The sequence below is a fragment of the Merops nubicus genome, unplaced genomic scaffold (genome assembly GCF_000691845.1).
Source record: "Merops nubicus isolate BGI_N331 unplaced genomic scaffold, ASM69184v1 scaffold12706, whole genome shotgun sequence".
In the NCBI taxonomy this organism is placed as follows: Eukaryota; Metazoa; Chordata; class Aves; order Coraciiformes; family Meropidae; genus Merops; species Merops nubicus.
This window is the reverse complement of record NW_008614408.1, coordinates 1-15567: the sequence shown is the minus strand read 5'-3', so window position 1 is coordinate 15567 and position 15567 is coordinate 1. Positions and strand designations below refer to the sequence as shown.

The window sequence follows — 15567 nt, the reverse complement described above, 5'->3', positions numbered from 1 at the left end:
AGGAAGTCTGAGATGTATAAACCAAAAGACTGTAACATAACAGCACAGAAGGGACATGCAAACCTAAAGCAAACTTCCCCAATGATTTGCTTCATAAAGGTAAGGAAGTAATTAAATTGCTCAATCCATTTCGGACTATCTTTCAAGAAAAGCAAGTATATTTGCTCACTTTAAAAGTATGTAATTCTCCTGTGACTTACCTCAGAAAGATCATTCCCATTCTAGATATAGTAGCAGGAGAGGCACAGCTGAGGTCATGTGTTTCAAATATAAAGTTGACATTTGAGCCAAATTGAATTCTCTCTCCACTGGGCATAGTCAGCAATCTGTTGTCATCCAAAACTGAATTCAAAGATTCAATCCATTCAGGATCAATATCACCATCACAAATGATCCATGAAGTAACATCTATCTCCAGACACAAAAATAAAATATCAGACCCAAGGAAAACACTTAAAGAACACCAGCCCTTCCTATTTTAACAATATTTGACACTCTTCCTTCTTTATCACTTAAATATAAGCTCTGTGAAGATATTCCACATATGCTTTACCTTCTACTGTCTCCTTTTGCTTTCTTATCATAAAATTTGGAAAGTATATATAAGTGTTCTTGACTATGATCGCCACCAAAATTTTTTCTTACCTCACGCTATCCGCAAGAAATAACGTACCGTAAAAATTAACTGCAAATAAACAATTTCAGTAACGTAAGGAAAATGATGTCTCAGTCTCTCACAAACATACCTCGGGGTTCCCGTACCACTTGTCGAGCACTGTTTGTGAGCACACCATCAGACCACTCTCTGGTGTCCATGTCAATGTGCCCCAGCAGCTGATGCCGAGGCATGGCCTTGGGATTGACAGCGTACTGCCTCACGGCTCTGCCCGTTCTACCCAGCGCTGCCTTCAGCATCCGCCACAGCGTCGATTTGCCTCCGCCACTTGGGCCCACGATAACTACACCCATTCGCTGCCGTAGTTGTTCATATAATTCCAAAGCCTTCTTGATCTAGGTGACAAAAGAGATAATGGCTACGTGAGTTCATAAAGCTAAATTATTCATATTCTTTTTAAAAGTTTTTTCAATTTACTTTGTATGCAGTCACTTTGTCTCTGCAAGTTTATTTTTTGAAACAATAGATATTTCCAGAAATAATAAGAATTATAATACTAAAAAATATTGAAAAACTTATTTTGCATGTTAAAAGCAGCTCACACAATTACTGATCTAAAAATCACAGCCCTCTTTGGTCATATTTTTACTGAGAATTCAATGAACCTTTAATCACAAAAATTCATAAAGAATTTTAATAACTAAATGTAAATAAGACACAGAACTGCTTGATTAAACAAAATGTTCACATATTTAATTCTTTTACTGTCCAAAACATTCAATGCCATTTGTACCTGCCTCGAACAAAACTATGTCGCATATTCACATCTTAAATTTTCCCTGCGTTGCTTTTTTTTCAATTAAATAGCTGATCTACCGTGCCTCAAACACACACATAAATTTTAATTACATATATGTTTATTGAAATACAACTCAGTTATTTCCACTTTTTTTACAAGAGATTTCTTTCAAACATGAACAGAAATGAATCAAATGAATGCAATATTAATCAGCTCTAATTCAGAGTAACTTGTAATTTTTTGGTGCTATAGTTGGTGTTTACCTGGGTGCTTATAGTTTCCAAGTTTGCTTCTTCAAAGACTTGTTGTAAAGCTGTAGTTAGCTCTGCATACTCAACATCTTTAAAGTCAATGCCAGGAAATACATCTTTGACCAGTGCATCGAAACGTGCACAGTCTGCAAATGTAAGCTTTGACATGGTGTTAAGCCGCAGAGCTTGGACCACCATGTGACTTTCATTAACTGGAAATAAAAGCAAAGAAGCAAGATAAGTTTAAGCTGTTTGTTGGATCTTTTTCCCCTTGGTATGTATCAGCACTTCAGCCCATACTGCTAAGACACTGAAGGTGGAATCACAGTGCAGACAACATTCCAGTTTATGTACCACTCTACTTGCACGTTAGAGGAGTGCCTTACAGTAGGTATCATACATGCTCACAGATGCATTCTGTAAATATGACATGGTGATGAAGCTGGCCAGATAGTACATAATAGCCTAACAATGGAAGTAGAACTAACAGTAGCAGTTCCAGATAGCTTACTTGTTAAAGCACTCATTAAAGAAGTTAGGGACCTGTATTCTAGACCTCAATTTGCCAGAGGCAGTCCGAAATCACATCTCTCAAGTGCATCCTAATTAACTATGAATATTCCAGAAGCAAACACTCTCTACAACTCCTCTTGAATCTGAAGTACCATGGAACTGTGTTTTGGGATCAGAATTTCAGTGAACAATATAGCTGTAGTGAATGATATCTGGACAATATCCTAAATAACCGAAAGTTTGGCAAGGTCAACCTTACTTTCTTGATTTGTTTCACTTTTCTTCAGCTGATGAAGAAGACCGCCACAGCCTCTCAAAACAGTCTTCAGTGCTCGCAAACCCCAATCATAGTGCTGCTGTGGTGTCAGAAGCTCCCTAAATTTAAAAACAGCAATATTGGAACAAACTTTAGGTGTCCACCTCAGATTTCTGTTTTGCAAATGAACATGCTCATAACATGGTTTTGGGCAAAAGAGAAACTGATGTGGATATGTAATGCCATTTGAAATGCATTTCAGAGCTATAAGCAATGACACTCTGAAATTTTCTAAGAAGGAGTATAATCAAGAGCTAATGAATGTATTTGTTATTGTCCCTAAGCATTAAATAAAATCTCAGAACTCTGTTCTCTCTGATGTGCATACTCATAACCAAATAGTCACTTCCAGCAACTTCAAGAGCCTAAATTCAACAAAATGCTTGTGAGCATTCATATGCTCACATTTGTATTTAGAGAGCAGAACAGGAACGCAGTACTTAGCCACCTTCAGATTATAACTGCATTCCAGATATTCTCACACCCAAACCTCACAATATATTTGTAATATATTTATTTTATAGGTTAAATAGTATCTACAGAGATTTGCATGGTATACCAAAATTGTATTAACACAAATACTGTATTAAGTGTAAAACTGAAAACTAGACATAAAATCTCAGGTTTGGAGTCATCTGAAGTTTTTGACACATAGCTTTCTGCAATATCCAAGTCATAGAATATTATAAAAGGTTAACAGGACACTTGTGTAGATTGTATCCCCACAATGATGCTAGCATAGACAAGATGGAGAAGAAACAAGGTGGCTGTGAGAAAACCACAAAGATCCATGCTGGAATAAAAGCAGGAGGGAAGAGTATTAGAAAGGTAACATGACTAAGGAAAAAAAAAAAAAAAAAAAAAAAAAAAAAAAAAACACCTTACCTTGCTAGACTAAAAATAGCTACTAATTTTCTACCAAGTATTTTAGCGTCCTTAAAGCCTTCTGAATACAAAATCACTTCTGCAATGAGTTCATTGTCTGGATGAGTCATAGCAACTGGCCTGAAAAGTTGTTTGAGGTTATCAGGCAGTTTTTGTCTTCCTCCATAACCTTTTCCAGCAGGATTCAGGGTGATAAAAATCCCAGAATTATGGTCCATTTCAACCTAGCATTAGAAGTGCATCATAATAGTATATTGTCATATGAAACAGTACTGAGAAACATTGGGTGGACTACATTTAGTTACAGTACACAGATTTTAAGTTTGACCCAGTTGCTCATAAACTATTTTTATCAGAAGAAAATAAGTAAGTTTTGCTGTACCTTTTTGCCAAGCATTTCACACACAGGACTATGTTTCTTCAATGCATGTTGAATTGTCTGAATCTGCATGGATACTGCAGACAATACAGCTTCTTCAAGTCTATTGAACTCATCGAAACAGCCCCAGGCACCACACTTCACTAAGCCCACAAATATGCGCCCCATCGACTTCACATCAATGCCCTTAAAATTAAAGAGAATACTATCAAAAATCAAATAACAAGAAAATAATGGAAGACTTCTCCTCTCATCTATTAAAAAATATGTCATTGGAAATATCCACAAATTTCTAATGGAAACTGACCATTTATTGAAAGTATTTCTAGAATATAATATTGCTTTTTGAAATAAGGGCAGAGATATCCATTTCCTAAATTATACAGAACCATATTCACCTCATCACAATTAAAGACTAATACTTGTCTTCCAAGAAGTCCACCCAAGGCCTTTACTGATTCTGTCTTTCCAGTTCCAGCTGGACCATAGGGATTTCCTCCAAGACCCATCTTCATAGCCTGAGTAAGAGTTAGGTAACACTTATCTGTCAGAGGTGTGTAAACAAGTTTAGGGGAATTACCCTGCAGAAAGAAAAAAAATTATGTTGATTGGTAGACAAATTGTTGATGATGTAATTGCATTACTTTCTTCCATAAGTCATTAATTTGAAAATATAACATAACGTTCAAGATTACTGTCTCATTAAGTGTATGAATTTGATTACAGTTATGAATTTTTCCTGATTTTATATCATATGTCAAAGCACAGTGCAAATTTTCTCTAGAATTACAGAAAAGGGGTCAAACGAAACCACTCCGATAACTAGCAAGGATATTAAAATGTATTTATATGATAATGTAGCTACTTTCCATACAACTTACATTTAACCTATCAATATAAAGAATGAAAATGATTACTCTGTCTTTCAGTATTTCCTATGAAACAGCATGCTAAGGACACAACAAAGTTGAAAATAATTGCAACAGTTGGGAGGCAAACAGCAGAATGTGTGAAATGAGAGTGCTGGACACATTTATAAAAGCCACCAGGTATCAATTTAAAATACCACACCTGATATTCGTAAGTATATTGGAGTTCGGCATCTACCATCTGAACATAACATTTTTGGTCTTTCATATAAAATCTCAGCTGCTTCTTCCAAGCCCAGTCTTCAACATCGTGAACCTGAGCTTGATTCAGCTGCTTCACCACATCAATGTTATGAATGGTATCAAGAATCAGAGCTTTAAGCTTGAGCTCAAGGATTCCCGATTCTGCAAATAACCACAGGAAAAAAATAATCACAACAACGTAGTAAGGAGAATACATGTTACCTCTCTCAAGTTTATTGTTCTTTCTGTTATTGGAAGATTCTATTCAGATCTCACTTTGATTGCATAGATATATTAATTATTCTAAAGCAAGCAGCATAAAATGAGTTTCTGACTGAGAATGTGAATCATCAGGTAACTGCAGTCACATAGAAGTGATAAACACTCAACAGACAAAGACAAAGGTTTTTATAGAAAGCAATTTATCCAGTAGTGTTTACAGCTACATCCACTTCAGTAATCAATGTGGCACAATCTGCTAATTGATCTGCTGAGGATCTGAAAATCAAACTACAGGCACTCTGGAGATTTTACTCAGGGGAATTCGTGTGATGCAGAATGAATGTTTGTTAGCAGATTGGGTACATTAAGTGCACTCTGAGGACATATTGTTGAATTTACACAGGAATAGAACCAAAGAAAATGGGTATAATCAGGCAACTCACTTCAAAATCACACCTATAATCCAAACTAAAAAGTTACTGCAAATGTGTTACACGGTAGATGGAATGAACAGTCTAACTATTTACATTTCTCCAATGGCTACACAAAGAGCACAGAAAGGGAGCTTAAAGAACCACACTTACAGATTGCTGGAGTTAGGCGATACGAATCCTATTCCTAATTAACATCTCAGATGTTAACAGTTCATAAATTCTAAACCAGAATTTATACAGTAAGCAGCTATACAAATGTGGGGGAAGACTGTCAACTACATGTCAAATTGAGTCTTCTAATAAACATAGGGCAAGAGCCATCTCATCTAGTCTACAATACAGAATTTTACATCTGAGGCATTCATTCAATGCCCCACTTCTGGTCAAAAGAGAAGAATAAACACTCAGAGGCATAATTACTCTAACCTATTTAGACAATAAAAGGTTCAGAATAATCACATGCTGAAAAAAAAAAACATTTGTTTTAATATAGAGGTACTCATTAATTACTAGTTCAGATGCAGATGTATACATTGAGTCTCTACAGAGAGACCTGCACAGCCTGGATTGATGGGACCTGCACATGGGTCACAACAACCCCATTCAACACTACAGGCTTTGGGAAGAGTGGCTGGAAAGCTGCTTGGCAAAAAAAAGACCTGGAGGTCTTGGTCAACAGCTGCCTGAATATGAGCCAGCAGTATGTCCAGGTGGCCAAAAAAGGCAGCAGCATCCTGGCTTGTATCAAAAATAGTGTGGCCAGCAGACCTAGGGAAGTGATTGCCCCCCTATGCTTGGCACCAGTGAGGGTGCACCTTGAATACTGTGTCCAGTTTGGGCACCTCACTACAAGACATCAAGGTGCTGCAGCATGTCCAAACAAGGGGAATGAAGCTGGTGAAGGGGCAAGAGGACAGAACTTGTAAGGAGAAGCTGAAGGAACTGGGGCTGTTTCACCTGAGGAAAAGGAGGCTCAGAGGCCTTACATTTCTACAGCTCTCTGAAAATAGGCTGTAGTGAGATGGGGGTCAGTCTGTTCTCCCAAGTACAAGTGTTAGGACAAGAGGAAATGGCTTCAAGTTGCACCAGCAGAAGTTTAGACTGGATATTGGGAAAAATGTCTTCCCAGAAAGGGTTGTAAAGCAGTGGAACAGGGTGCCCATGGCAGCGGTGGAGTCACCATCCCTAGCGGTATTTTAAAAACACGTAGATGTGGTGCTTATGGACATGGTTTAGTGGTGACTTGGCAGTGATGGATTAATAGTTGGACCTGATGACCTTAAAGGTGTCTTCTGACCAAAATGACTCTGTGATTCTATCTAAGATAGAAAAAGACATTGACCTACACAGCTGTACAGATTATTATTATTGGCATGACATAATGTACCTCAACAGCTATTTACCCAGTTCCCATGAAGCATAACACTACAGCACCTTTCAGAAGGTGAAGGCAAATTATCAGTACATATATAAAACAAAAAATATAAAAAGTTATTAAAATTAGAGAAGTCTGTAAATATATAAATGCTCCAAGATAATTTCAAATCTAAATAAAAATCCATTGTTTTCTCTGAAATAATACATCTACTAATCTTGGCAGCAATAGGTGGGTAACTTTATGTAACTCAACTTTATGATGTCAAATCAGGACAGATTAATCTCATTTCCTTTTTAAATAAGCAGAATGTTAAAGACTATACAACCACACAGTTATTCTAAAGCATTATTATATTAATTATTATTTTTATACCTGTACTCTGAGTATCTTCTATATTAGTCTCAATGCTAGTATAATGCTCCAGTTTAGCCATGAGTTCTGTTTCTAATTGTTGCAGGTTATGGTGTTTGATAGCACTTTCAACATCTTCAGTGAACTGAATTTGTTCTGCCAAGGAAAGGATCTTTGGAAGAGAAAGTTCAAGTTACATTTTACAAATGCAGAAGACATAAAGGTTTTCAGTTCACTTGTAATTGCTTATTATGTCTGATATTTTACTGTATCATTTTTAAACAAAGCCACACATTCACTATGCTCTTAATGAACAAATATAGCCATCTTAAACCTGATAATATTTAGCAAAAACTTGCAATGTAATCTAATACAGCAAGTCCCTTAGATGTTCTACAGAATGTGGTAGCAAAGCGTAAATATCTTTTCCCCATTAAAAGACGCAACTACCACACAGCAGGCATGCTGAGCCCACGCTCAACAGGCTCAGGAGCACCTCTGCCTTTTTGTGTCACTGAGCTGCTCATACAGTATTTTGCATTCTGGTTTCTAACACAGTCTAACTACTATCCATAGTGGCAAAATTGTTAAAAAAATAGTAAAAAAAGATGTGTAAGGGTAACTACACTCTGGGGGAGGGAGACAGTAAGCAGCAGACCTGTGAGGGAGTGACAGACAGGATCACTGAGCAAAGGGCACGGGATGATGTGACAGGAAGAGATCACAAAAAAAACCACAAAATTAGGCTTTAAGAAGGTTCACCTCAAGGATCTGCACGTCAGCAAGCAAGTGCCTAAAAGGCACCGTTATGTTGAAATCCCCCGAGCCCGCCCCAGGAGCCGAACGTGCTGAGGTGCCCCTCCGAAGTGCTGGTACAGCAGTATACACACAGTGTGGGGAATAAACATCATCAATTAGAGATCTGTGTGCAGTTGCATGGTTGTGATCTTGTTGGGATAACAGCAATGTGGTGTGGTGGTTCCTGTGGCTGGAGTGTTGCAAAGGAGGGATACAGGCTCATTAAGGAGGACAGGAAGAGAAGACAAGGAGGGAGGATTTGTCCTGTAGGTACAAGAGCAGCTGGATTGCATGGAGCTCTCCCTGCATTTGAATGAGGAGGCAGCTGAGAGTTTATGGGTTAGGATTAAAGAGAGGGCAGTTCAAGGTAACCTTATAGTAAGTGTCTGCTACAGGTCACCTAACTAGGAGGAACAAGTAGATCAGGACCTCTGCAAACTGATAGAAGCAGCCTCACATTCACAGGCCCTGGTCCTCATAGGGGACTTCACCACCCCAATATCTGCTGGAGGGGGAACACAGCAGGACATAAGCAATCCAAGAGGTTCCTGGAGTCCATCAATGAGAACTTCCTCTTTTAAGTGATAGAGAAGGCCAATGAGGAACAGTGCTTTACTGGGCACAGTCCACTGAAGGAGCACAAAGATAATTAAGGGACTGAAGCATCTCTCCTATCAGAAAAGGCTGAGCAGGTTGGGACTGTTCAGCCTAAAGAAGAGAAGGCTCAGCACAGATCTTATCAATTCCTACAAATACCTGAAGGAATGGTGCAAAGACAACAGAACCAGGCTCTTTTCAGGAGTGCCCAGTGACAGGACAACAGGCACGCAACTAAAACACAGGAGGCTCAGTCTCAACATTAGGAGACACCTTTTTACTGTGAGAGTGACTGAGCACTGGAACAGGTTACCCAGGGAGGTGGTGGACTCTCCATCCCTGGCAAGATTTAAAAGTTGTTGGGTGAACCAGCTATATAGGTGGCCATGCTTTCTTATGTCACCAAGTCTTAGCAGCCCTGCATGTGACATTCACTACCAACTAAGATCAAGTTTTATATCAAACTTAATAAATAGATGGCATATTAAATCAGGTGAATTTAAAAAAAACAGCTATCCAAAATGTTTACAAAAGAATTGTAAGAATATATATTTTTTAAGAATTTCTCTATAGTGTAAATGAATAAATTTTATTTTTTTGGATTATTTTTTTCCAAATCCTTACATGTACTTCTTCATGAGACTTCAAAAACTAACTTATTTGGTAAATCTATGACTATACGATGACATTTCTGGACAAAGTATTACCTGGGAAGGAAAGAGCGACGGATCAACTGAACCTTGTGATTTTCTTCCAGTGTCAAGACAGTCAATTAACATTATTTTCAGGGTCTCCTTCATCTCCAAAGCCAAACTGTTTAGCCACACCTTACAAACAGATAAAAAAACCTCAAACGTTATATTACAAAATTTCTCAAAGAAACTTGAACTGGAACTGGAGGTACTATATCTCTTACCTCCACATCATGTGACAGAAGAACTTTATTTCTAAGTGGCACAGTTTCTCCTTCTGCAGATTTCATGGCAACTATGTATTTAAATTCTTCATCAAAGCTCACACTGTTAATGCCTATTAAACAGAAAACAGCAAAGAAGTTATAAATTAAGTCAAACATTAATTCCTTAGTGTCTAGTAGTGAAAAGATGGAAAAAAAGTCTGCAAAAGATAATTTAGCTTTGAATAAGCTTATTTCTAAATAAGTGCATTTCACAAATAAAGAATAATGCATTACCAGCAAAAAGTTTCTTAAGATGAGACTGGATAACCAGAGGATTTGTGGACTGTCCTAAAATTTCTAGTAAGTCATCATCCCCAATGAAATAGAATCTTGGAAATGCTGAGCGCTTTTCCTACATAAAAACAAACCAATTTTGTTGATTTAAATTCAAACTTATTCACTTCCTTTATTGAAACTACATTAATGTCAGCTGTACCTCCAAAAACTCGATTAAAGATCTCTGGCATCTCTGAAGCTGGTCAAGTATGGTAATTAAGGTATTTCTTATACCAGTCCGAGCATTCAGTGATGTGATTCTATTGTCACTCTTGATATCTGACATTATGCATCTTGAGAGAAAAAACACAGAATCATTCCTAAAACAATCATTACAATTTTGATTTATTTACATCTGAATATGATATACAAGTACTTATGCAAATAAAAATTCAAGCACAGGTAAATATAAATATCTGATATGTGATTTTCAGTTTTCAGTATTAATGACAAAACCTTTCAGATTTTGCATCAATGTCTCTGCAATGTAATTTAATAACAGCTGTTTCTTGATAAATTTCTCTACCCAAAACCAAGAAAATTTAATTCTTAATTTTTATTCCCTTCTAAGAAGTCATTTTAACTCAATTCAATACAGATAATAGTATGTATCTTTCTAGATTTATAAAATCTCCTCCCTTTTTATCTCCTTGACCTGTTTGCAACAAATAAACCATGCATTTCTCCCAAAAGTCCATCTGTGCCCATGTACAAAAAAATAAGTCACACTCCATAACACTAACCTGAAGTCTTCATCAACTCTGTTAAAACGAGTGTGTTCTTTGGGCAGAGCTCCACGGCCAAATATCGGTTCCAAATAGACCCATTTCCTTTGAATTTGGTTTAAATTCTGCAGATACTCATCCAGCTCAGCCAGCTTTTTTTCCCAGATGGACACTTTATCTTCAAAACCTTTGTAATACGGAGAGTCTCTGAGGGACTGTAGAAGACAGCGATGATCTCCAACTTGGTTGACTATGTCCTTCCAGTCTTTAATAAGCCTGATAGTCTTCCCTTGGCTATCTTCATAATCTGTTAACGTAAAGACAGCTGCAACTCCCCAGAGTTCAAGCTCACGTAATGCTTCTCTGATTGTGACTTCACCTTGGGCCCGACAATTCAAATCCTATTTAAAAGCATAAACAGATTTCATTTGGAATTTGAGCTTACAATGAACTTTCCATTCAAAAATATAATGTAAATCCTATTCCTACAGTAATAAAAATATAAATATGCATGCAAACAAGATATACTACATGAAATAAACCATAAAATAAAATAGAATACCTTCATTTGAAATTACTCATACCTTAAGTTCTGCTGCCTTTTCTATAATAGCGTCTGTCACTTTTAGCAGATCTCCAAATAACAAACTCTCAAGTGTAGTGCCTCGTGGAAGACCCAGAAGACGAAAGAGATCCAGCCAATGGTCTGGAGAAAGATGTTCTCCTCTTACATATTTTAGGAGTGGAATTATCACCTACAGGAAAATTGTATATGTGAACCCATCTAGTCTTTATGAAAATTGCATCTGTTTGGTTACATAGTGACATGCTATTCAAACAGAACAAAAATTTACATTCTTAAACTGAACTACATTTATTCAATTCCTGGATTTAAAGTTTAGAAGTATAACTCTGAGGAAAAGTCATTGCTAAATGTATGCATATGTAAACTGCAGTGACCCTCCTGTTCACCCTAAGGAACTAAACGGTTCAGAAAAATTGGTGAAATGCTCAAAACAGGATCAGAAAATATTCTGTAAAATTATAAGTGCTTTTATTATAAGAACTGAACAACGAGCAACAGAATGAAGTATATAACCCAGTAATAACAAAACATTTTTTGTTTAATAACCCTTTTTGTAATTAGCATCTTACTTTATACTTGTCCACTTCTTTTTGCAACTTCACTGTCATTACAGTATGTTCTTCCATCTTCCTCATTCTGTCATGCCAGTTAAACAAATATTCTTCAAACAGGTATGTTTTACTCCTGCATGAAAATCAAATATAAAAAGATCCATCAACTATGACCACATAGATATGTTCGTGAAAAATAAAGTAACAAAAATCTTACCTAAAAGTAATCCAGTCCTCTTTGGCTTTTTCCTGAAAACCTTGATAAAACTCTTCATACAATGCCCAGACTTCTGCACAATTCTTAATATCCTGACATACAACTTTTGACAATGAGAAGTCGGGCTCTTCCAGTTTGAAATGATGGCATTCTTCACTGCATAAAAAATATCATTGCATTATACATCACATTATTCCATTACACACTTATGGTTTAAGAGATGGTATCATATGGAAATAATTACATTTCTTCAAGAGAAGCCATTGGCTTAACTGTATAACACTGCCAAGAAATGCAATTTCCTTTTAATCTCCTTCTTGAACAGAAATAATAAAGGCATACAAGGGATAACTCTCCTACACAGAAATCTTCTTCTGTAACACAGTTATTTTCTATAAACTTTCATTTCTTTCTCATTTATGAGAAAAGTGAGTTACTTTGTGTCTCCAAAAACATAGCTTGAAAGAAAATAATTTTTAATTAATTGTCTCTGCCTGTTAGGTAAAAAGAATATGCTCATTTTATTTACTATCACATTTAAGTGCCAAGCTAATAATTTAAATAAAAAATCTTGTCTACTCAGGATCTGTTATAATGAGCTCATTGGAAGTAGGTACCTGGAGCAAAGATCCTTTCCTTCTGCACAACAATCTATCAGATATGACACTTAAGAAATGGGAGAGGTGAGCTCTTGCCCACTTAAATTACAAGAGGAATGAAGTAATAACTCCCCCTCCTTGGATTAACAACCTGAACCTTCTCTCAGTGAGAATTTCAGAAGTCAGAATCGAGCCTTTCATGTACAGACTCCCTTATATGAAAGCCTAACAGATTTCTTGAATTTTTCATTTCAAAGAACTCTAGAAAAAACTTAGCCTGAGAAATCCATGTCATGTAAAATCAACAAAAAGGACCCTAAAAAATTAATTAAAAACACGTAATACAAATAAAATGAAATGCCTTATATTGCCTGTTGCGATAAAAATCCACTAACAACTCTGAGATCCTACTGCTGCAAAAGATATATATATAAGTGAATAAGGTACACAGGAAAATAAACAGACATACATGAGCTTTTCTTTCATGGTTTCAAGTTCATCAAATTCTTTTTTTTTTTCTTTTATGATCTGAGCACTTTTCTCAAGCACATCCTGATCACCTGTTTCAATGACATCATCACTTGGCTTTAGCTGATCCCAGCGAGCTTTAAACTTTTCCAGGTCTTGAAGATAAGCATTAATACGTGAAATCACATTTCCTTTCATCATTTCAATCTGTAAGCAAGAGTTAAAATGAAATTACTTCAATGATTTGCCACTACAACTATGATCAAAATCAAAGTATCAACTTCAAAACTTGATCAAAACTTAATAATTGCAACTTGGTAAAAATGAAATTCAAAAAACTTAACATCCAAAGAAATAGTTCTTCTTCAGTCTTCTGCGTTGTTTTGTTTTTTTTTTTTTTTTTAAAGAGGGCAGGGTTTTTTTTAAATTATGTTGGTAACATAAGCCTATTTATTTGGCCTATGCTACCTATTTAGCCTGCATCTTAGAGCAGATAGAAAAATTAATATGTTTGTATGGAACATTGATATCTTTAGTAGAACTTCAGATGACTTCAGCAATTTGGCTATGACAGAACTGCATATAGTTTAGCAGAGTTCTATGAAAAGAAAATAAGAAGCATCAGTACTAAAATCATGATAAAGTAATAAAAATTTAATCTTTTAACTGATGCTGGTTTTCTCTGTTAAGTATTGCATTCATTAAGCCACCTCTGTCACCAGAAAGTTGTCTGAGACAGAAGTCCAACAATGTAACATTAATTTCAGCATCAGTTTGACAGGTTTCCCCTAGCTATTGTTTAAACAGTTTAAGTATTCTTCCTTTAAAAGCTCTCCCTCAACTCAGTAATCTTGCTGTTAACAAAGAACTGAGAACATTGACGGACTTATCTAAGAAAGCAATATTTCTCCAGACTTATTCAAAATAATTTCAACATAGATAAAAAAATAGTCTTTCATTGTCACCTGTTCTGTAATCATAAGCTGGTGGCTTTCCATCATTAATTCAAACTTATCCCATGTAGCTCTTAGGTTACTGATAGTGTCCAAACCTGCACCAGCCACAGTTCGCAAAAGTTTGTTTTTATCTTCAGCTTCTTGAAAGAGGAGAAGAATCTAAATTCAAACAGATTAAAATATGAGTGTATGTAAAAATTCACCAAATCCTGTTTATCCAAACTATGAGCAAATACGTAAGAATCGTTAAGCGTGTATGCACAGATTATGTGGCTATATACAGCTCCTTTTTTTGGTACTGTTTATAGAATAACATTAAAACATTGGGAAAAATAGTATCTGAGGTATTCAGAGAAATTCTAACTCTTGACCCTGATACCAGCTATACAGAAGTGAATGCATACTATGAAACAGGTAAGTGCCTCTTTGTATGTTGCAGAGATCCTCTCAACAAGACTGAGATGGAAGAGCAGCAGAGCGAGAGCACTGAGTAACTACGCGTATGCGTGTGCTGCTCTGGCTGTGCCAGAGTTCCCTCACAGCAGCTCACGGGGAGCCATGGTTTGGATCTGTGATGAAAACAACTCTGACAACGTGCTAATGCTGCACTTACTGCTGAAGAGTGCTTGCACAGCATCAGGGCTTTCCCTGGTTCTCATTCTACTCCCCCACTCCCAGTGAATAGATTGGGGTGTGCAAGAGGCTGGGAGGGGACACAGCCAAGCAGAGATACTCTGTGTCATACGCCAAGCTCAGCAACAAAGTGGGGTGGAGTGGGGGCTAGGTAGTTAGACAGCTTTTGCTCAGGAACAGGCTGGGCATCAGTCAGTCCATGGGAGGTAGGGAGAGATTGCCCACTTACATGTTTTCTTCCTTTCCTTCTCTTCTTCCTTTTCTTCTTTCTCGGTAGCTAAGATATATGCTGCAGCACCCCTTGATAAAGTTTGCCTGCTTGATTGTGGAATCTCTACTGGCTATGGGGCTGCTGTCAACACTGCCAAGGTGGAACATGGCTCTACTTGTGCTGTCTTTGGTTCAGGAGGAATTGGGCTGGCGGTTATTATGGGCTGTAAAGTAGCAGGAGCATCACGGATCATTGGCATCGAACTTAACAAGGATAAGTATGCCAAAGCCAAAGAGTTTGGAGCTGGTGAGTACATTAGCCCTCAAGACTTCAAGAAACCCATACAGGAAGCGCTGATTGAGATGACCGATGGTGGTGTGGACTTCTCATTTGAGTTCATTGGTAACGTTGGAGTCATGAGAGCTGCCTTGGAAGCCTGCCACAAAGGCTGGGGCATCAGTGTGATAGTTGGAGAAGCTGCTGCTGGTCAGGAATCTCCACACGGCCATTCCAGCTAGTGACCGGGCGGACATGGAAAGGGACTGCCTTTGGAGGCTGGAAGAGCACAGACAGTGTACCAAAACTGGTGACTGAATACATGCCCAAAAAGATCAAGATTGATGAATTTGTGATTCACACCCTGCCTTTTGACAAAATTAATGAGACTTTTGAGCTGATGCATAGAGGAAAGAGCATATGAACTGTCCTCAAACTTTAGAGCCAGATGTGGATGTTC

The 15567-nt window shown here is 37.2% G+C and overlaps 2 protein-coding genes across 2 annotated transcripts; one reads left to right on the top strand and one right to left on the bottom strand.

The window, feature by feature from the left end:
• Positions 1–200: 200 nt before the first annotated feature.
• LOC103774799 (cytoplasmic dynein 2 heavy chain 1-like) lies at positions 201–14624 on the bottom strand (the record flags this gene model as incomplete). Its single annotated transcript, XM_008942226.1, has 20 exons — positions 14601–14624; positions 13997–14146; positions 13033–13238; positions 11965–12120; positions 11766–11880; positions 11195–11365; positions 10629–11011; positions 10046–10178; positions 9844–9961; positions 9568–9680; positions 9359–9478; positions 7278–7428; positions 4831–5033; positions 4158–4340; positions 3763–3945; positions 3381–3604; positions 2439–2554; positions 1679–1878; positions 747–1011; positions 201–408 (listed from the first exon to the last, which is right to left on the bottom strand). Coding segments are annotated over exons 1-20 (3422 nt in total), but the record flags the coding sequence as incomplete, so codon positions are not given.
• Positions 14625–14893: 269 nt separating this feature from the next.
• LOC103774797 (alcohol dehydrogenase class-3-like) lies at positions 14894–15549 on the top strand. The gene is given in 2 exon segments (XM_008942225.1): positions 14894–15323; positions 15326–15549. Coding segments are annotated over 2 exon segments (480 nt in total). The 5' UTR covers positions 14894–15049; the 3' UTR covers positions 15532–15549.
• The last annotated feature ends 18 nt before the right edge of the window (positions 15550–15567 follow it).